Genomic DNA, 20,296 nt, shown 5'->3' with positions numbered 1-20,296 from the left:
CGCGGGGGGTGGCGACAATGACCAAGTGGATCGTGGCCATCAATTGGCAAGTCTTTGACTCACATACGACTCCTTAGTCTGGTTTTGCCGATAGTCAGCCTCATCATATGTACGGGCTGCAGACCGTTGGTTTCCTTGGGAAGCACAGCGATAAACCGTGATAGACACAGCATCCCACGCCGAGTCAATAGTCTTCAATCACTTGTTCTAGACATGCTAGACCTTGACGCAGCGGGGTGTGGTTGTGTGCATCGAAGAAGCAAACACGCGACCGCCTGGAGACAAGACACAAGCGAGCGCAAACCGTTGGTTGGGGCTTTCGCAACGCCCCAGTCGGTGATCGACCATGATGGAGGAAGCCAAGTTTGAGCATCCCTTGGGGTATTCCGCCCTTCCAAAATTGGATGGTCCTCGGATTTCTGGTTCTCGTGTAGTAAAGCATGTCAGCAACCGATTGCCGGGCTGAACGCTAATGGATTTTCCATCCCCCCTCCTCCATAACGAAGGCGCGTCTCCGGAAAGACGATGGGTCTGGGCAGCCGATTTTTTCCTTTTCATGTGCCGAAAACGGAGCAAAGAGTGCCGGAATCGCAACATGCGGGATCAGTCCGCGGAAGTTGGTCGGAAAATACCGTTTAATGAGGTTTGTTTTGTAACCTTGAGGATAGAACTCAGACTTGGCGAGTCGCGGCTAAGTCACGGCCGAGCTGACTTTGCTTCTGCTGACCGAATCTGCCTGGACACTCGAGAATGCGAAGGAGAGGAACACTCACCAGTTGGACACAGCGATAGCATGTGCCACAAGTAACGTCCTTTCAAGATTAGTCTGCTTAGCTATCGATCCGGACCAGCATGGACAGAGATAGTCTTGTTAGGAACGCAAAGCTTGTCTCGCCGGTTATTGGCCGCGCAGCACCCAGAAGACATGTGAGGCACATACTGGACATGGGCGGCCATCTTCCAAAGATGGTGGGTGAGCTTCACTTCACCTATTGGTTGCATGGCCTGTATCGCGTACGGTGTATTATGCGCTTTGCAGCCAAGACTGCAAGCAAATCCTGCCAACGAGGTCGTGTGCAGTGAGCGGATGTCTGGTGCGGCAGATTGCTAGTAAGTTCCCTTGAGAGTAAAGAAAAAGAAAAGCAAAGATGAGCCTTACGACAAGGTCGAGACATAGCTACGTATCGCTAGCTGGGGAGATTGGGGGTGTTTTTGGGGGTGCATGGCGGGAAAGGTCTTGAAGAGGATTACTCCACTTAGAGTCCCACGTCGCGAGTTCTGTCCCGTCCGCACCAAGCATCAGTGGAGGGCAGGTAGAGTGGGTCGAATAATTGCCGGACTGCTAGGCCGTGGAGCTGCCGGGAACTGGTCTGAAGCTTGGCTCTTCCTGTATTGGAGCGACTAGGGGAGGGAAAGCTGAGGAGGCAGTTGGAATGTCGCGATGGGATTGCTTGGCTATTCGTAAACAGCCACAATTCAAGCGGCGCTCCGAGTGGGTCCGAGGCATTTCGTTGATTCAGCCCAATTACTGTCCACCACTGACAGCTCGCTGCGTCCATCTGCTTTCTTATCTGTGGCTCTCGGATGTGTGTGTAGCTCGCGCTTTGCCGGTCTTGCTGTTCTATTCTTGATCCATCATTGATTGATGATGAGAGCCAAGCATCGGACTGGCTCGAGGGAGGCAACCGAGTGTGGGAAGGAATGGAAGATGGAGGAGAAGAAGAAGAAGAAGAAGAAGAAGAAACGCTGCTTCATGCAGCAGCTGAAGTTGTGTTGATGGTTTCGCAGGTTCGGCTTGGCGGGTTGCATTTTCGTTTGTTTCTTGTTCTTTTGCGCGTTCCGCAGCAGTGGCAGTGTCACATCTCATCTGCGCAGATGTCTGCCGAGGCGATGCTGGGCTCGATGGGGAACGGACGACTTAAGTTGCCGGAGAAAAAGAAAGAAGACTCTGAGAAACTCGGTCGACCGGGAGGCTTGTCCCGCCAGTACATGACGAGAACGAGCCAGAGCTTCATAGAGATTAGGTAATCGATCAATCAATGGCTAACACCACCAGAACAGGTAGGTACCTAGGTACCTACGATACCTGCCACCGTCAGCGTAAATAGGGAAATATCTGCGCAACCTACCTACCTGCCTACCTGCTTACCAGATATGTACAGCAGTAGAGGATATTCGCTGACCTTGGATGATTCCATATGTACCTACCGTAGTGCAAAGCCGCAGCAGGATAAGAGGATGGGAACTGGAAGGAGCAGCAGGTACGTACATCTTTCCTGGACTAATGCGAATGACAATAACAGTGACATGGTGGCCGGTTGAGGCGCGGCAGGTGCAAGGGCTGGCGGCAGTACGTACCGCCTTCTGTCAGGGGGGCGTCTCTTGGTTAGGACACCCCGAACGGTTGGGTCTGGTCTGGCGGGCTCTTCTTTGGCAACAGACTAGAGAGAAAGAGCACCGAGTTTTTTTGGCCGGGTCCACGGGGCAATGATCCAGGTTGGAACAGAACGCCTTCTGTCCGTCCCTGCGAATACCTAATTCACTCCCACCTCCACTTTATCTCTCACCCGCGCCGGCCCATGCCCGTCCACTCACATGTCTATCTTTTTTACCCAGAAGGTGGTCTGTGTCGTGTGTTTCTTATCGCCCACTCACTTACACTTTCCTGTCTGTCAGTCGCCATGATTAGGTATCCTTCCCCCCTTTCCAATTGCCCAATGCCCATTCATCATTACATTATCCGTACTCCCTCCTCTCATGACGCCCTCTCCGTATGCGGACCGCCCATACTAGCTCCGCTGTCCCAGGTGCTCTACGCACCCCCCTTCCAAAGACACGGCGCAGCTCCGCATGTTCACTTTGCTGCAACCACGTCCGTCTAGAAGCCAGGCCATCGGCAGTGTGCTGTGTTTTTATATATGGTCCTTGCTGTCCCTCCCACCTCATTCTCGACCTCCCGTTCGCTCCTCCCACCCAGGCAATTCGTCTCATACTGTATCCGACCTACCTCGGCCGTTGAACTCTCATCCTAGCTCGTCCCAACGGACAGCTTGCTCTTGAAATAACAATTCTCTCTCTTCCCCCTCCCATCCACCATCGTCCTACCGCCTGGTGAACACCCCGCTACGGTCCCCCCGATACCACCCATCACAACCGCCCATCATGTCTTACAGTCATACTGGGGCTCCTACCGAGTTCAATGGCACCAATGCCGATTTTGGTGGCGATTCCAGTATGTCAAATCAGCCATATATTGGGCATCAGACGGCGCCCGCCTCGACCACGTTGATGCTAACTTTCATTACCTAGCCAGGACAAACCTGAACCAATGGTACCAATCCGGTGACCAGTCCTACATCCTCGTCTCGGCCGCCATGGTCTTGCTTATGATTCCCGGCATCGCCTTCCTCTACTCCGGTCTCGCCCGTAGAAAGTCGGCCCTATCTCAGTTGTGGGTTGTCATGATGAGTTTCTCCGTCATTGTCTTCCAATGGTACTTTTGGGGCTACTCCCTGGCCTTTAGTGAAACTGCCACCAACGGTTTCATCGGCGACCTTCGACACTTCGGCCTCCAGAAAGTTCTCGCCACCCCGTCCCAGGGCTCGCCTCTCGTTCCCGCTCTGCTTTACTCCTTCTACCAGATGATGTTCTGCGCTGTCACCGCCGCCCTTACCGCCGGTGCCACTGCTGAGCGTGGCCGTGTTGTTCCTTGCATGGTCTTCATCTTCTTCTGGGCCACCCTCGTCTACTCCCCTCTCGCCTGCTGGGCCTGGAACGCCAACGGCTGGGCTTTCAAGTACGGCGTCCTCGACTACGCCGGCGGCGGTCCCGTCGAGATCGGCTCCGGCATGTCGGCTCTCGCCTACTCTTGGGTTCTCGGGCGCCGCAACGAGAAGATGATGCTCAACTTCCGTCCCCACAACATCTCTCTCATTACTCTCGGCACCATTCTTCTCTGGTTCGGCTGGTTGGGCTTCAACGGTGGCTCTGCCTTCGGTGCCAACCTTCGCGCTGCCATGGCTTGCTGGAATTCTTGCCTGACAGCCATGTTCGCCGCAATGACCTGGTGCTTGCTCGATTTCCGCCTGGCCAAGAAGTGGTCTCTCGTTGGCTGGTGCTCCGGAACCATTTCCGGCTTGGTCGCCGCCACCCCTGCCTCTGGTGTCATCACTCCTTGGGCCTCCATCATCCTTGGTGTTGTTGCCGGCGTTGCTTGCAACTTTGGCACAAAGAGTAAGCATCCTCGTCATGCTACCCCTTGACACGCAGTACTGACAATCCTACAGTCAAGTTCCTTCTCAAGATCGACGACTCCCTCGACGTCTTCGCCGAGCACGGTATCGGCGGAATCGTCGGCCTCATCTTCAACGCCTTCTTCGCCTCCGGCTCCATCATCGGCCTCGACGGTGTCAACGTCGGCGTGACTGGCGGCTGGGTTGACGGCAACTACAAGCTCATGTACATCCAAATTGCCTACCTTGTCGCCTGCAGCGCCTACGCGTTTGTCATGTCTGCGCTCATTGCCAAGATCATCGACATGATTCCCGGCCTGAAGCTTCGCGCGTCTGAAGAGGCTGAGCTGCTGGGTATGGACGACGACCAGCACGGAGAGTTCTCGTACGACTACGTCGAAGTGCGCCGCGACTTCCTCGCCTGGACTCCCCACCAGGCCGAGCCCGCCGGCGAGGGCAAGTTCATCCCTCAACACGGCATCGAGGAGCACCAGCACATGGCCAACAACGGTGGAAGCAGTGGTTCAGACGAGCCTAAGCCTGCGACGCTCGAAGGCGAGCCCAAGAGTGAGAAGACGCCTTCGCTTTGAGAAAGCGTAGGCGAGTCATGCGGTTTCGAATTGTACAATCTGATTTTGACGCCAAGATGGCGTCAAAAAGCGAGGCGTTATCTATAGGGACGGGATTGATCATGTTCTTGTTTCGTTGTTTGTTGTTGGAAGGATATCCCGCAGAAAATGCGCAGCGACCGTATTTGGTTTAGTTAATACCCCATGGTATACCGAGATGCCAAAAGCGAATCTATCCATCTATTCGTACCACGTTATGTCGCATACCAGTGACCCATGACTTGCCTCCGGATTTTTAGCTGGCAAAACCAACGAAAATGACACATTCCTTTAGGGGTGTTGATGCGTGCGGTGTAACTTCGTGTGTGTGTAACTCCATGTCTCATCCTTCGGTAGGGCCAGCGCACCAAAGAGGCTTGGCGGGACGCTGCGGTGTCACAAGTTGGGAGGAGGTCAGAAGGATGTGTGGGAGGATCGAAACGCAATCGTCAGCATTGGCACAAGCTTTATTTCGGTCTCCTGGGCTACGATTGGCCAACTCTCGGTCAAGTTCAGCACGTCGCCCGACCTTTTAACATCCGTCTCTGAAGATACAGCAAGGAGGCGGTGCAGCTTCCCCTCTCTCTTTCTCTCTTGTCGACTGGACTGCTGGACGAGAAGAGGATGGGGGATTGGGCTTTGAGCTCAGACTTTCCGCGCGCGACTCAAGAGAGAGTTTCCAGGCGATCCCCGAACAAGGTGGCCGGGAAATGAGGCATCCGCCCCCCCTTCTCTCTAATTGCTTTTTTCTTTCCTTTCTTGCGTTCTGGCCCGTCCTCTTACTCTATTTGGGGTCGACAAAGCCGTCCTTGGCCCTTGACATTGGCATCTTGCAAGCATAGCGAGTGGGCTCAACTAGGTCGAGCTTGGGCGACCGCAGGACCCTCTCGGCCGAGACCTCGTCCCTCATTTCCACTTGTCCCGAGGCCGTCTGTCCATGAGACGGTTGTGGTGCCTGTTGCCCTCAGCTCACAGTCTGATGTGATGCGCCTTGTTGGGGCGAACCGGAGTTTCTGGCCAGGTCAAGCGCCGCGGCATCATGCGGATAAGCCAATGGCCGTATATGACGTTGCAGTTGGCAATCAGGGCCTCAACTAGTTGTCGCCAGCGCTATGCTCTTCCCCCTGCCATATCGCCCCCCATGTATCCGTACATCGTAGGCTATCGGGGCTGACCTTAAGGTGGATTCTCGGGGGGGTGTAAATCATGGATGGATGGATGGATGGATGGATGGATGGATGGATGGATGGTTAGTGAGCAGCGACAGACATCGCCATCAGGCAACACCCCCTGCCTGTGCATCCTTCGCATTTCCGATAATCCCTGTTTTCCATGATGATCGGGCATCCGCTTGCTACCCTTACACTAATTAGCTCGGCGCCGAGTCTTGGTTCTTATGTGTGTTGGTCTCCACCCGCAGAGATAAGGAATCCAGCTCTGAGTGGACAAACCCAGCTGCGACCCCCAAGTGCTTCCCCCGCCCTTTCGCGGATTCAACGATGCCCACTTTGTTACGCCGTCGAGATAGTGGACCAAACTAACAAAAGTTTGGGGGTACAGTCTTCTTCGGCATCTTGGGGCGTCAATCAAGGGCGCAAGGAGGGGGGAGAGATACGAGAGGACGTGGAGTCCATGTAACTAACCCCCTTGTACCGATATTGCGATTCCCTATCTCTTGGTCGGCAAAGGGGGTAATGCAAAGTAAATCGGAACGGTCGGATGAGCTGGGGATGGAGAGTGGAAGAGTGGGAGAGCGGGAGAGCGGGAGAATGGAAGAGTGGGCAAAGTCGGAAGTCAGAGTGAAGAGGTGAAAGTGGAAGAGAGGGAGGGGGGCGTGCGAGGGCGCCTAGTGGGAAATTGGGAGCAGCTCTTCTTCCGGTACCCTTGGCAAGCAAAGAGCACCGCCGACGGAGTGAAGTTGGAGAGACGTCGTCAAAGAGACGTTGAGGAATGAAGTCATATTCAAGATGCGGCTCACGATGTACATTTAAGCTGCACGACCTTCCCGAGATCGTGCGGGCGCAAGCTGCCTTATGATTCCCCGGATTTCGGGAAGAACCAACTGCCCCCCTAGCTTATCTCTGAAGAAGGAGGGGGGGAATAAGAAAAGAAATCTCCTTCGATCAGGTGCTGCACGCGCGACAGAGATCCCGCCGTTAGGGTAAGAGGGTTGAAGGCACGATGAACCCGGGTGTTTGGATCGTGCGGGCGCAAGAGGTGGGCAGGGTGGTGTTTTTGCGGGCGTTGCGGGCGTTGCGAGCGTGCGGGCGCAGAGCACTGTGTGTGTGTGTGGTGTGTGTGTGGCGCATGAAGGAGATAAGATAGCAGGAACTTATGGCTTGGATATTATCGGACGGGGCCGTGTTTGTTGTGCAGACGAGCGACGTTGATTTAAACACCACGACGAACTACAACGGGACAGGTAGAAGAGGGTGTGTCGTCAGAAGAAAGGACAAGAGCCTCAAATATAATTTGTGAAACGCGCAGCGGGCAGCTTTTAGGTGTTTCGTCCCCAGGGGAAGTGACGTGCTTGTCTCTTGTCGCTCCCTCGGCTTTGGCTAGTTTTCATCATGTAAATATCACGTAAGTGCTTCCTTCCCCGTGTTGGTGGAGGGGAGAGTGGCGGTCTTGGCTTCGGCTATTGAGTAATAATAGCTGGGGGATGGTCTCACAGGGCGACGAATCGGGTACGCTCCTTTTTCTTCGTTTTGATGGAGATTGGACGAAGTTGCATTCATCTAGTCACTTCTTTTTTCTCTGTTTCCGTTCCCGACCTGAGTCCTTTCTGCGTGTTTGACGTGCATTCGTTCGTCGCTTGTTAGTGGTGCTGGATGACGGAAGGGGCGCTATTTTGTCGATCGGAAGGAGCGACGCGAAGACACCCACCCCGCCTTCTGCCCCAAGCACCTTCGGGTATCGTGACCTCGCCTCGGCTCGAGTCTACCCTGGTCTCTTTGCTTTTGTTTGATGGAATTGCAAAGGGCTCTCTCGGTGGCCTTTGGAGCCCCCCGGCAGCGCAGCACTCTGCTAGGTCGACTCATCATTTTCTAGAGGCCGTCGAATCGTGCAAGTCTGCGACACCGATCACCACGCCTGGCACGAGACTGGTCCATGCCAACGATCCGAGACCAGACAATGGTTGCCAGCGAGAAGACACGGTCCAGACGGCAGCCTTTTGTTTGCTCATGAACCACTGTCTGACGCACCTGGTCTCTGACCAAGTCGACGATCAGTACTCGACGATGCTACATTTACACAACATTGCAGTTGGTTTGTTTCTTGCACAGTGCAATCGACTGGAGCTTACCCGAGTGGGCTGTCGAGAGGAAGCGTGGCCACATATGGCCTGGGTTAGTTCGAAGACCAAAGGTACTGAAAAACCAGTGCTCTTTTTCCAGTCAGGGCGACGGATACTTGATGGGTTTCGGTGAGAAGGAGGGTGGTCTATAGCAACCCGAGGTATATCACAGGAGAAATGTCCTTTATTTCTTTCGTAACACCAGGAAGACAAGCTGATGCATTGCTCATCAGGCCCACACGATGGCCCGCTTGGCACAAAGCCACTGGGGTTACGCAAGACACTTTGAAGTCCACTGCCTCATCCTCTTGGTGGCATCTCCTGCCACGCCGAGCTCCGCCTCGAGCAGTATCGAATCGTGGACCTCATTGGCCGCCACGTCCAGCTTGAAGTCCACGTCCGGGTTGCAACGCCTCACAGCCTCTGCGAACGCCCGTACATCGTCTCGGAACACCTCCTGCCCACCGGCGGTGAAGTAGACCGCCTTGGCGACGGTCTGGACCTCGCCGAACCACTCGGGGTCGCCGTCGAGAGGCAGCGGCCGGTGAGGGTTCGCGACCTGCCTCTTGAGAGATTCGGCCGCGAAGATGTACGTATTGCCCCTGCTAACGATGGCGGCTGAGAGCATGTCTACGTGGCCGTTTTCGCGGAACGAGGCCGTTTCCGTCCGGAAGGTGAGAAGGGGCGAGACCATGAACACTCCGGCTAGCGGACTCCGGAGGCGGACAGGCTCGATCTCCGGTGCGGGCGAAGAATGTGGTTGATCACCTGACAGGTCAGGTTGTCCCCGGCCGAGTCCCCCCCCACTACCAGGTCGCCGGGCGCGATGCCGGATTTCAAGACGTGGTTCAGTGCTGCGACGGGTACTGTGCCTGCGGGCAGAGCGTGTACTCGAGGATGGCGACGGCTACCTCGCTCTTCATGCCGGAACTGTCGCCGACATAACAGTTCCAACACCACGTGAAGTGGCCTTTCAAGATGGGAGCGACGTATCCACCCCCGTGGAAGAAAAGCACGACTTTCGTGGCCTTCTTGCGATCTCGGAGCCACATGATGCGGGCGCCCATCTCATCGAGCGGTTCGACATCCTCAACCAGCCGATTGAGGGCACTGGCTTCCCCAAGACGGGTGACATTAGCCCTCTTCTTCGCCAGCCATCTTGGATAAACCTGCCGCGCAGGTGCGGCAAGGTATTGTATCTCGCCGGGTTTGAGATAGCCCATCACGACGCGGTAGAAAGCGCTCAAGAGCCACGACTTGATCGAGACCCCGCGGCGAATGGCGATCGGGAGCCCGCGAATCACGGTGAAGAGTAAAAGAGGTACGGCTATTCACGTGTATGTAAGCGGCCGCCCAGGCAGTAGTGGATGCCACCTGATTCAGACTCACAGAAGAGGAGGCGGATAAGCATGTTCAGCACCCCGGAAGGGCCTAGTGGGGTCTGCGCCGAAGTCATGGTGGGAATGTTGGGTGCGATGCGGCTCTGGCTGCTGGACAGTATGCGAAAGAACGGCGAGGAGAAGGTTCGCAATGTCCTCGGTGGTGCGAGGTGCGAATATGAATTGTCTTGTTCAGCTGTTCAGCTGGAACCCCAAGTCGGGCCGCTAGTGGGAGGGGTAGTCTACGAGCGGGGGACCGAGACATATCGACCATCGGGCCCTATGCTTGGCTGGTGTTCACGGCATCTGAAGATTAGATACCGTGCTGACGGGAAGCTTCCTGCTTGTTGATGCGTTATCACGGGGAGCTACTGGAAGCGTCGGAATAGGTCCGATGCCATGGGAGGACGGGGGGGCGGGATTGTTCCATCGTCTCGAGTTGGACGACGACAATGCACGGACGGGCGGACGGGGGCAGAGTCGATTATATGCTCGGCTACAATGCTAGAATAAAAATCCTAGGCGCGTGTTTCCTTTCTTGTCCTCCGGGATCGAGACATAACCCAAGCTGGAGCTCTTGCCCACTGTGCAGATTGGGACATTCGACACGTATGCATCATGTCATCTATACTAAAACACTTGAACAAAGACACGATTGCTGCGGTGCTTCGCAGCACCGTATTCAACCCCGGGCTCACTGCCCCGGCGGCAGCGGCGGTGACTTGGATATTGGAACCGGACACACTCAGTGCCCGCGGGTTGCATAGTGGTCTCCCTCAACTTCTCCTGGCGGTATGGCTCTTCACGGCAGCCGGTCTGGCCTTGCGGCTCCATGAGGAGCTGAACAAGTGGACCGCCAACAACTGGACGAGGGACGACACCTGGGACTGGGATAACGAGGTGGTGCTCATCACCGGAGGCAGCAGCGGCATCGGCGCCAACGTGGCCCAGCAGCTCGTGGCTCGCAACCCCCGCACGACGGTCGTCGTCGTGGACTACGTCCCTCTTACCTGGCGGCCGGCGCCCGAGGCTAATGTGCGGTATTTCCAGTGCGACCTCAGCGACAAGGCGGCCATCAGAACCCTGTGCGAACGCGTGAGGCGCGAGGTGGGCAACCCGACCGTGCTCATGAACAACGCCGGCCTCTCACGTGGATTCTCGGTCATGGATGGGACTTACACGGACGTCGAGCTGACGATCAATACGAACCTCGTCGCCCCGTTCCTGCTGGTGAAGGAGTTCCTCCCACACATGGTGAAGTCGAACCACGGCCACATCATCCACGTGGGGTCCATGAGCGCGATGATGCCGCCCGCTCGGATCGCGGACTACGCGGCCACCAAGGCCGGGCTGATAGCTCTCCACGAGGTATGCGTCGAGAGGCTCACGAGAGCATGGGCCAATCACACCCCGTTAGTTGCTGATACGGTTATACAGGCCCTCCAACTGGAACTCAGGTACGTCAATCAAGCGCCCAAGGTGCGATTGACACTTGGTGTCTTCGGCTTCATCAAGACGCCATTTTTCAGGAGCGACCGGTCGGGGCAGTCGCCGTTCCTCTTCCCGCTTATCGAATCGGAAACGGTAGCCCGGTTGTTCGTGGACACGCTCTACAGCGGCTTCGGGAAGACGATATACATGCCGGGTGTCATGCGATACGTGGCCATGTTGGTAAGTCGCCCGATCTGAGACCCGTTGTGGAAAGACTACTGACAGCCCTATGCTTGCCAGCGGGGCGGACCCGAGTGGCTATTGAGGATGACCAGAGAAGAGACCCAGAAACTCACGGTTGACCTTGGCGGCTATCAGACAGTCAACAGCAAGACTGGAAAGTTGGAAATTCCGGGAGGCCGTAGCGCTACTTGAAGGCTAGACTGTGAGCCGAGGGGGGAATCTATCGAGACGCTATAATGGTAGCATGAATAGTTCCATTGCTGTAGTTAATATCTCCGATGTAATAATACTTTGTCGCATTTAATCCGGTACATCGCTCGAATGAACCACGTCCGATAATTCGCACATAATCCAAGCCGTGCCAGGTAGGGGTAGAGTTGCCGCGGCTGCTTTGAAAGGAAACGCAAGCGTATTCCATGGCGACCATCTTTCCTCACGCATATTATACGATACTCGAAGCCTGATGATGAGAGCAAGCACGGTGATCTGAAGCTTGCTCGAGAATCTTCCCACTTCCCACCCTCGCTCCGCGAGGGTCAACAGCTTTGTCGGGATGGTTCCGACCCTCAGCGCCAATAGGATCGCTTCCGCACACGTTCCAACGTCCGTTTACGGAAATCACCCGAGCCCGTGTTATACCTAGGTGCGTAGGGAGTGTGTTCGAGCTCGCGTCGTAGATGGGATGGAAAAGAAGAAGCGGCGGTTGAATGTATTGGAGAGTTCACTGAGGATCTTTCTGCTACTTTGTACTTATTCAAATTTGTGCCTCGCGCTTTTCGCACTAACAAATGGAAAAGGTAATTGGATCTCGATTCTCGGCATCTTCTCAATATCCATACCGCCATAACTACGCACGCATTCCTATCAACAGACAACACCCCGAGTATGGCGCGGTACGTCGAGGCTGGAAAGGACGGGAGGGTGACTTACAGCCAGTTCGCCTGTATCGGAAGCGGTTTCGCGGGCATTGGCATGGGCGCGCAGCTGAAGCGATGGTACGGCATTGAGGACATCCAGTTCTTCGAGCGGCACCACACGCTGGGCGGGACGTGGTTCATCAACAAGTACCCAGGTAAGGTACAGCCTCTCTTCCCCAGCCTTGACATGGTGTTTCCCAAAGAACAACTGACATTTTCCTCCCCCCTCGTCTAGGGTGCGCCTGCGATGTCCCTAGCGCGCTGTGTAGCTTCTCGTTCGAGGCCAACCCCAACTGGACCAGGGTCCTGCCGACCTACTCGGAGCTGTGGGAGTACCTCAACCGGGTCGCCCACAAGTACGACCTGGTCAGGAAGATGGCCTTTAACGTCTCGGTCGAGCGCTGCGAGTGGGTGGAGGAGCGGGCGAGGTGGCGCATGACTATCCGCCACCTCAAGTCGGGGGCCGTCTACTTCCACGAGTGTCAGTTCCTGTTCGTCGGAACGGGCGCCCTGGTGACCCCCAATGAGATCGATGTGCCGGGTGCCGAGAATTTCAAGGGCGTCATCTGCCACACCGGTAAGTGGAGGCCGGATATCGACCTCGAGGGGAAGAGAGTGGTGCGCTTCGGCAACGGCTGCACCGCGGCGCAGGTCGTCCCGTCCATCGTACACAAGGTCAAGTCCCTGACGCAGATCATCCGGTCGAAGCACTGGATCTTCCCGCCCATCGACAGGAAGGTCCCGGACTTGATCCGCCTCGTCGTGAATCGCATCCCCGGCATGACGGCCCTGCAGCGATTCGCCGTCTTCGCCATGGCCGAGTACGCCTTCCTGGGGTTTCCGCTGACAAGGGCTGGCAAGATGTTCCGCGAGAGGCAGAGGCGGGTCAACGAGGGCTACATGCGGGCCACGGCGCCCGAGAAATACCATGACCTGCTGATCCCGGACTTCGAGGTCGGCTGCAAGCGGCGCATCTTCGACGCCGGGTACCTCCAGAGCCTCCACGCCGACAACATGACGCTGACTAACGACAAGGCGTTGGAGATCGTGCCGGAGGGCGTGCGGACGGACAAGAGGCTGATCGAGGCCGACGTTATCATCGTGGCCATCGGCTACCACACCAACGAGTTCGCGGCCGGCATCGACATCATCGGGCGCCGCGGCGAGACTCTGCAGAGCCACTGGGAGTCATTTGGCGGGCCTACGGCCTACCTCGGTTCAGCGCTGAACGGGTTCCCCAACTTCGTCCTGCTTTTAGGTGAGTCCAGGGCCCGTCCCCTGCGTTCTTTGGGAAGTCGAACGCGGGCTAACTAGGACACATACGCCCTTCCAGGCCCCAACGTCGTGACGGGGCACACGTCGGCCATCATGGCCCTGGAGAACAACATCAACTACTCACTGCGCGTACTCAAGCCGGTGCTGGAGGGCCGCGCGACCACGGCGGAGCCGAGGCGCGAGGCGGAGCAGGACTACACGGACGAGATGCAGAACGCGCTGCAAAAGACGGTGTGTAACTCGGGCTGCCGGAGCTGGTACTTTGTCAAGAGGAAAGACGGCAGCTTGAAGAAGTGGAACGCCATGAGCTACCCCTACTCTCAGGTGTACTTCTGGTACCGCTGCCTGTTCCCCATCTACTCGCACTGGTAGTATGCTGTAAGTTGGTCCCCTCCCCTTCCGCCCCCCCGCGCGTGCCGCCGCCGAGGATGATCGACGTCGGCAACGATGGCGATCTGTGCTGACTGAACGTGACAGGGACCGGGCACGATGGTCTCCTCGATCCGGAAGCGATGGCCTAGCGCCTGGTTTCTTATCCTCCTTCTCGCGGCGGCCGGGATAGCGGCTTGGGGTTATTCGGGCAGGCAGGGGCTGGGGTTGGCTGTGCATAACGCTTAGACGGAAGTTGGCGTCCTCTTTCTCCCGTCGTGTTCATATGTTCTGTGGTATCCGAAGTGTCGGCATGAAGTGGTTTTTTTTGTTTTAATGTTTTCGCTTCATACAACTCTGCCGGATGGATATAATACAACCCCCAAGAGACTTGGATGAGTACACATTTCCTTAATTGAGGTTGCCGAGCGCACGATCAATAAAGTCTTGTATTGATTGTGTTGGCTTTCTTACAGTCGCCACTGTTGCGTGTAAGATGCTGTTATTTCGACATCGACTCGCCTCATGACCCAAGTCGCAACTCGTGAAACGTAGAAAACACAAGTCAGCTGCGAATTCGACACTTGTGAGACATGTGCGCGCCGTTGAGCTAGACTGCTAGAGACTACGATGAGCGAGGGTCGGAAGGAGCTTCTCACGGTGAACTCGTCGTCCGATCTATAACAATATCAAAAAGACCATGTCCGTGGACTTAGCAGTAACTCCCCCAACCCCGCACTGACGGTCGGCCATTATACTCCCGTTTCAGTTCTCAGCTGTTGAGCCAAGTGACTCTAGACAGAGAGCTCCGCGTGCAGCAGACAATTATGTGTCGCCTAGGTTGCTTGCTCTGATCCCCCTACGGAACCTTTCCGACGCTGCACGCGAGAAGGACGCTGTTTTCTCGCGATGCCGCCCGAGCCACAAGAACGTCAACGCCGTCGCAATATAGCACTGGCATGCGAGCCGTGCCGGGAGCGGAAAGCCCGTTGCGACGGCGGCAAGCCCATCTGCTCAACCTGCCGGCGCAGGTCTCTGGACCTGGAACAATGCGTATACAAGGTCGGCAACGCGAGGACCGCGTGTAGTGATGAGTGAGTGAGCCCTTCACTGCTCGTGAGAATGGCTGCCTGCCCGGGCTCACGCTAACCTCCCGCAGTTACACAAAGACTCTCCATGAGCGCATCCGCAAGTTGGAGCAAGCCTGCGTAGCTCATGGCATTGAAATCACCACGCTCGAGGCCACGGAGTCGGGCCCGGTGGATGCGCCGGGGATGATGAATCAATCGCCGGTCCAGCTACCTTCGCCATATTCAGGCATCAGCATGGAGCACTCCGTCGAGCCTAGGAGAGTGACGGCCATGGGTACCATCTTTGCCGAAGACCAGCTCGAAGTCACACCCAACCACGTGGAAGACGACTTTTACGGCAGCTCCTCGGCCGTGTCCTTCTTGAAAGAGGCCTACAGCGCGATGAACCCGCCCCCCTCGAGCGCCGAACCCTCCTCCCTGTTCAGAAACCACCAGCAGGCCGCGCCGGCGCCCGACCGGTCGCCCTTTGCCGACGTTGACAAGCTCCCCCTCCCGCCCCGGCCGTTCGCCGATCACCTCATCCAGATCTACTTCCGCCGGATCCACTACCTCTACCCGGTCTTCCACTGGCCGGCCTTCGAGCACGCGTACCAAACCCTCTGGCGGCCCGCCACGGCCGCCGACGCTGACGCCGCCGCGAACCGGTTCCACGGCGTCGGTCTAGGCAGCTCCCCCGGCGCCGACGCCCGGACCATCGTCCTCCACGGCGCGCTCAACTCCATGTTCGCCCTCGCGTGCAACTACGCGGACCTGACGCCCTCCGAGAAGGCCAAGGGCATCGAGCTCTTTCTGCTCCGCAGCCGACAGTACTTCGGCATCGAGCTGCTGGACAAGAACAACCTGGGCGTCGTGCAGACGCTGCTCCTCTGCGGCCTCGTGATGCAGGCGACACCCTTCCCGGACCGGTGCTGGAACGCCATCGGCATAGCGTGCCGTGTCGCCCAGGGGCTCGGCCTCCACATGGAGGCGGCCCGGCAGCCCGGGAAAGCGACGTTGGAGAAGGAGATCCGGCGGCGGACGTGGCAAGGATGCGTTATCATGGACACGTGAGTCTTTTTCGGTATACGCGCCGTGGGGGGGAAAGAGAAAAAGAAGAAGAAAAAGAATCTCGAAAGGAAAAGAAAAAAAACTCACTGACGAAAAACCCCAGTCTTGTGAGCATGACGTATGGCCGCCCGACCGTGGCCGCCTGCCTTGTCGTGAACGACCTGCTGCCACGGCCGCAGTCCATGACCGAGACGGACGCCGAGAAAGTGAGGCTGCAGTTCAACTCGCAAAGCTTCAAGCTGAGCCTGGTGCTGAAAGACATACTGTGCAAGATACACCAGCCCTGGCGGAGCCGCCACCAAAATGAGCGGCTCCGCAGCCCCGGCAGCGCGGCGGCGGACGGGATGCCGAGCCTCGACGCCATCGTCGAGCTCGACACACGGCTGGACGACTTTGAGAGGGCGGTACCGCGCTTCCTGTCGTGGCAGTCCGCGTCGCCGTCGGAGGGACTGCTGGCCCCGGAAGACCCGAAAACCATTGCCATACAGAAGCACGTGCTTCAAGCGAGGTCGGTTCGCCGAAAAACAACCCCCTTTTCTTATATCGGGGGATCCCCCCCCCCCCCCCCCCCCTCTCCTCTCTCATATGTGCTGAGCGTGCCGAAATCTAGGTTCCTCTACGTGCGTCTCACTCTACACCGGCCGGTTCTGGCCAAGCTCTCTGCGGCCTTTGCCAGGCCTCGCCAGGAAACCGACCTCAGCGAGCCCGCGTCAAGAAATTCGCCAGACAAGGGCCTCCGAGCCCCTTTTACAACCGAGTGCGCCAGGGTATGCGTGGATACGGCCTCTCGGCTCATCTCCTTGGTAAATGGCTCCTACCAGACCGACACGACGGGGGCGTGGTGGTGGAACAGCTTGTGTGAGGAACCATCCCCCCCTCCCGACTTCCCACAAATGGCGTAGTCCTTGGTTAACACGATGCACGGCGTCACGGCAGCTGACAGCTCGCAGACGCCTGCACCGCCGGCCTGGTCCTCATCGTCTGCCGCATATATCCGCCTCTCTGGGCGCGGCTGGACCACGCCGTCGTCGCGGACTCCTGGGAACATTGCCAGGAGATCCTCAAGAGCATCGCCAATGTCAGCGTCTCCGCCCGCAAGTCGCTGGACCTGCTCCGGAAGATCGACGTGGCCGTCACGCAGCTTTTGACAGGTGAGTCGCGCGATGGGAAGAGAGCGCTCGACGGTGACAATTGGGTAGAATTGATGTTTCTTATTTCTTTATTTTTTAGCACGAGAACCGTCGGGCGAGCAGATCGACCCCGGTCTCTGCGCGGACGTGACGGGGAGCTGGTCTCCCCCGGGAGATATTGATGTGTCGCTCCTCTTGGACCCCGACCCACTGTCGCTTTTTCGCGGGTGGGAGACGCCTGGCTTCGAGTCGTTTAACCCCTGAACCCGAAGAAGGGAAAAAAAAAACACCGGGAACGCAGGTCATGCACACGATGAATTAAGGATGATACCAAAGCACTTTACTATAGATGCTTGAATAGGCGGTTGGTAAACCTACACCTTCCGCTCCCGAGTTCCACCCGGGCCTCGTCCTCATCTCGGAACAATTTCGCGTGCTCAAGAACCCCGGCAGCTTCCGCTTCGCGCAGGATGAGCGCTTCGCAGGCGGGGCTGCGCATCGTGACCTTGACAGGGAACGGCTCGCCGGCCACATCCAGGTTCAGTATGTGGCTATTGTAGGGGCCGTTCTAGGAGCCGTTGGGTGAGCTCGAGGCCGGGTTACGCAGTAGGAGACGGGCAACAGGCGACAGAAAAAAAGAAAAAAAGACTTACGGGTTTGTAGTCGACACACTGGGCTAGCCTGGCGATGTTGAGAAACAGGCTGCGCTGGGCCAAGCGGTAGCCCACGCAGATGCGGCGGCCGCCGCCAAAGGCCCATAGGCCGTGCGCGATGTCCGTCTCATGGCCGTCGAGCCAGCGCTCGGGCACAAAGTCCTCGGGCGCCTCGCACTCATAGCTTACGACCGGCCCGTTGATTGTGAAGCCGGTGCCGGCCGGGAAGTAGTAGCCCTCGAACTCGATGTCCTGCGTCGCCGTGTGGTCTGGGGTGAGGGGGAAGATGGGCCGCCAACGCAGGACCTCCTTGGCCATGGCGCAGATGTAGCGCAGTTCGTCCATGTCGGCCAGGGTGGGCAGCCGGGCGTGCTCGCCGACGCCGCAGACGCTGTCCACCTCGTCGCGGGCCTTGACGAACACGTCGAGGTACTCGAGCGCCGCCATAGTCATGATGTTGAGTGCCTCCCTGGTCGTGTCGCTGCCGGCCTCGACGAGCGACATGGCGACGTACATACCCTCTTCGTGGCTGCCTTTGTACCGCGTGTCCGGGTTCAGTAGGACGTCGCGGACAAAGGACGGCGGGGCTGTTCCGTTCTCGACCTTTTCCTTGACGGGGTTGTACCACCTGCTGTACAGGTCGTAGTTCCAGTCGCCCACCTCCTTCCAGTGGGGGCGCCAGATCTGCAGGAACCGTGGCAGTCTGGCGAGGTCCGGAAACCAGTCGACGATGCTGGTGCCGATGCTCCCGACGAAGAAGGTCACGGCGTTCTGCATCTCAACGAGCTCCTCGGGCGTCTTGACCATACGCTCCCCGAGGGCGATGCGGTGGATGACCGAGTTGGCGTACCGGTAGTGGTGCCTGTACCACGCGCCGGGCCGGATGACGTACTCGGCCATCATTTGCGTGCTCTCGAGCTCCTGCCACTCGCCGTACTGGCGGAGCGCCGTGCCGCTGAGCAGGCTGTGCATCACACGCCGCGGCTCGGTCCACAGCTCCTGAGGCAGGACCAGCGACTTGAGGCCGCGGCCGACGAGGGTGTTGGAGATGGGCATCGGGGCGCGCGTGTTGGTCTGGCTGCTCCGCTTGGCGATGATCTCGGACACGACGCGGCTGCTGTTGAGGAAGACCCAGGTCTTGGAGCCCAAATGGAGGGTTGCCATCTCGCCGTATTGCGACAGGGAGTGCAGCTGGGAGCGGGTGAGCGGGCGAGTTCAGCAGGGACAAACGGGGGAGGATGAGCGTACGTATCTATTGAATGGGTCGCCCTTGGCGTCCGTGGCTTGTAGGAGATTGCCTAAGAGAGGGAGGCTCGGGGGCCCAGGAGGGAGACGGGGCCGTTCTCCATTCTTTGCCCTCCTCTTACCTACCGGCCTGAAGTATTCCTGCAGGGACACGGCCGCGATAACCAGCACGGTGACGGCCAGAACCGTCGTGATGGCACCAGAGTACTCCTGCTGGAGCCTTGCCAGGTTGTCGTTTAGAGGAAGTATCATGGCGATGGATGTCGGCGTAGCCAGATACGAAGGCCAAGGCCTGCTCCCAGTTCGACCATGCGCAATTTGCCCATACTTGTGTTCTTTATACGTACGCGTCCAGGAGACCCTGGTGCGCCTGAGAGTGCGTCAAGCGTGCGTGCGTGCGGTCGGAACGATCCCGACATGTTGGTGGTTTTTGGCCTTCCGTCGGAGCTAGTTCCGGGAAAATGCCGCCACATACGCACATAGCAGCGACATGTCGGAAGGGATCTGTCTGTTTCAGAAACAAATGCCATAAATGGCAAGTGGGACGAAGCTTGGAGCAAGAGCCATGGGAGTCAAGATGGTTAGTCATCCCTGGCCGGCACGGCGCCCTCTAGTGGGGGAGGGGGGTGGAGGGTGGAGACGAGTGGTTCGGAGCGGTTCCGCAGTATTTGCGGACCGTCGCCGGGTCGTCCGTAGCAGTCGACCGGCATACCCGGAGTGATGGAGGCGCGGACGGCGAGGCGAGAAAAGAAATCCCCCCTCCCCTTTTTCCCAAACCCAAATGAGGACGAATCGCGATGGCTCGTGTGACGGACGATGGCTTGGCTCGGGCCGCCATGCAGCCGCAGTAACATTTGCACCCCCTCTGCCAAAAGATTATCTGGCGCCATCGCGATACGCGACCTGCCTCCTCAGTGACCCATTGTGTGGCTCTCGCACGGCAGCCGCGGCCGCGACCAATCAAGAGCGGTTAGCGAAATTCCAGCTGTGGCGTTGGGCGATTAGAGGTTTGGTACGGGCAGGCAGCTAATCTCGCACGACACAGCAGAGCTATTGTTGGAGTGGTTACACGTGTTGCCGCAGGTGACATGGACGGGCAAGCTGCAGTAGAGCTGCAGCTACGACGTGAAATCCCTGCTTTTTTCTTTCTCTGAATCTCCCGCCGGCATTGCAAACAGAGTGTCAGAAGGGTTGGGCCAAGAGTGTACTCGAGTACAATGCAGGGCATCTGCGACTGAATGATGACCGGAAGTCAAGGCGCATTCTGTGTCGTGTCTCGTCAGCATAGGTGCGACCTTGACCACGTCTCACGATGATGGGAAAAAGAAATATTCGGAAAAGAGGCGGTAAAGATGCGTTGGCAACCAGGTGCGGAGAC

General features: G+C 57.5%; 8 protein-coding genes across 8 annotated transcripts; 4 read left to right on the top strand and 4 right to left on the bottom strand.

Moving 5' to 3' along the window:
* Positions 1-3,162: 3,162 nt before the first annotated feature.
* Positions 3,163-4,822, top strand: GLRG_04477 (ammonium transporter; the record flags this gene model as incomplete). Its single annotated transcript, XM_008095162.1, has 3 exons — positions 3,163-3,232; positions 3,310-4,233; positions 4,287-4,822. The coding sequence occupies 3 exons, from the start codon at positions 3,163-3,165 to the stop codon at positions 4,820-4,822; spliced, it is 1,530 nt and encodes a 509-aa protein (XP_008093353.1).
* An 802-nt stretch (positions 4,823-5,624) lies between these two features.
* On the bottom strand, positions 5,625-6,048 carry GLRG_04476 (uncharacterized protein; the record flags this gene model as incomplete). Its single annotated transcript, XM_008095161.1, has 3 exons — positions 5,625-5,771; positions 5,846-5,934; positions 5,994-6,048. The coding sequence occupies 3 exons, from the start codon at positions 6,046-6,048 to the stop codon at positions 5,625-5,627; spliced, it is 291 nt and encodes a 96-aa protein (XP_008093352.1).
* Positions 6,049-8,409: 2,361 nt separating this feature from the next.
* Positions 8,410-8,832, bottom strand: GLRG_04475 (alpha/beta hydrolase fold protein; the record flags this gene model as incomplete). The annotated part of the gene is made up of 1 exon (XM_008095160.1): positions 8,410-8,832. The coding sequence occupies one exon, from the start codon at positions 8,830-8,832 to the stop codon at positions 8,410-8,412; it is 423 nt and encodes a 140-aa protein (XP_008093351.1).
* A 154-nt stretch (positions 8,833-8,986) lies between these two features.
* GLRG_04474 (lipase/thioesterase) lies at positions 8,987-9,361 on the bottom strand (the record flags this gene model as incomplete). The annotated part of the gene is made up of 1 exon (XM_008095159.1): positions 8,987-9,361. The coding sequence occupies one exon, from the start codon at positions 9,359-9,361 to the stop codon at positions 8,987-8,989; it is 375 nt and encodes a 124-aa protein (XP_008093350.1).
* A 774-nt stretch (positions 9,362-10,135) lies between these two features.
* Positions 10,136-11,383, top strand: GLRG_04473 (short chain dehydrogenase; the record flags this gene model as incomplete). The annotated part of the gene is made up of 3 exons (XM_008095158.1): positions 10,136-10,885; positions 10,955-11,188; positions 11,249-11,383. The coding sequence occupies 3 exons, from the start codon at positions 10,136-10,138 to the stop codon at positions 11,381-11,383; spliced, it is 1,119 nt and encodes a 372-aa protein (XP_008093349.1).
* A 693-nt stretch (positions 11,384-12,076) lies between these two features.
* On the top strand, positions 12,077-13,755 carry GLRG_04472 (monooxygenase; the record flags this gene model as incomplete). The annotated part of the gene is made up of 3 exons (XM_008095157.1): positions 12,077-12,263; positions 12,344-13,366; positions 13,442-13,755. The coding sequence occupies 3 exons, from the start codon at positions 12,077-12,079 to the stop codon at positions 13,753-13,755; spliced, it is 1,524 nt and encodes a 507-aa protein (XP_008093348.1).
* Positions 13,756-14,661: 906 nt separating this feature from the next.
* Positions 14,662-17,284, top strand: GLRG_04471 (fungal specific transcription factor domain-containing protein; the record flags this gene model as incomplete). Its single annotated transcript, XM_008095156.1, has 6 exons — positions 14,662-14,846; positions 14,912-15,889; positions 15,994-16,398; positions 16,501-16,748; positions 16,841-17,041; positions 17,121-17,284. The coding sequence occupies 6 exons, from the start codon at positions 14,662-14,664 to the stop codon at positions 17,282-17,284; spliced, it is 2,181 nt and encodes a 726-aa protein (XP_008093347.1).
* Positions 17,285-17,363: 79 nt separating this feature from the next.
* Positions 17,364-19,170, bottom strand: GLRG_04470 (cytochrome P450; the record flags this gene model as incomplete). The annotated part of the gene is made up of 4 exons (XM_008095155.1): positions 17,364-17,588; positions 17,674-18,864; positions 18,922-18,971; positions 19,041-19,170. The coding sequence occupies 4 exons, from the start codon at positions 19,168-19,170 to the stop codon at positions 17,364-17,366; spliced, it is 1,596 nt and encodes a 531-aa protein (XP_008093346.1).
* Between the last annotated feature and the right edge of the window lie 1,126 nt (positions 19,171-20,296).

Source organism: Colletotrichum graminicola (genome assembly GCF_000149035.1).
Source record: "Colletotrichum graminicola M1.001 genomic scaffold supercont1.14, whole genome shotgun sequence".
NCBI classification, from domain to species: Eukaryota; Fungi; Ascomycota; class Sordariomycetes; order Glomerellales; family Glomerellaceae; genus Colletotrichum; species Colletotrichum graminicola.
Note: the sequence above shows the minus strand (reverse complement) of the source record. Positions and strands in the feature narration are given on the sequence as shown.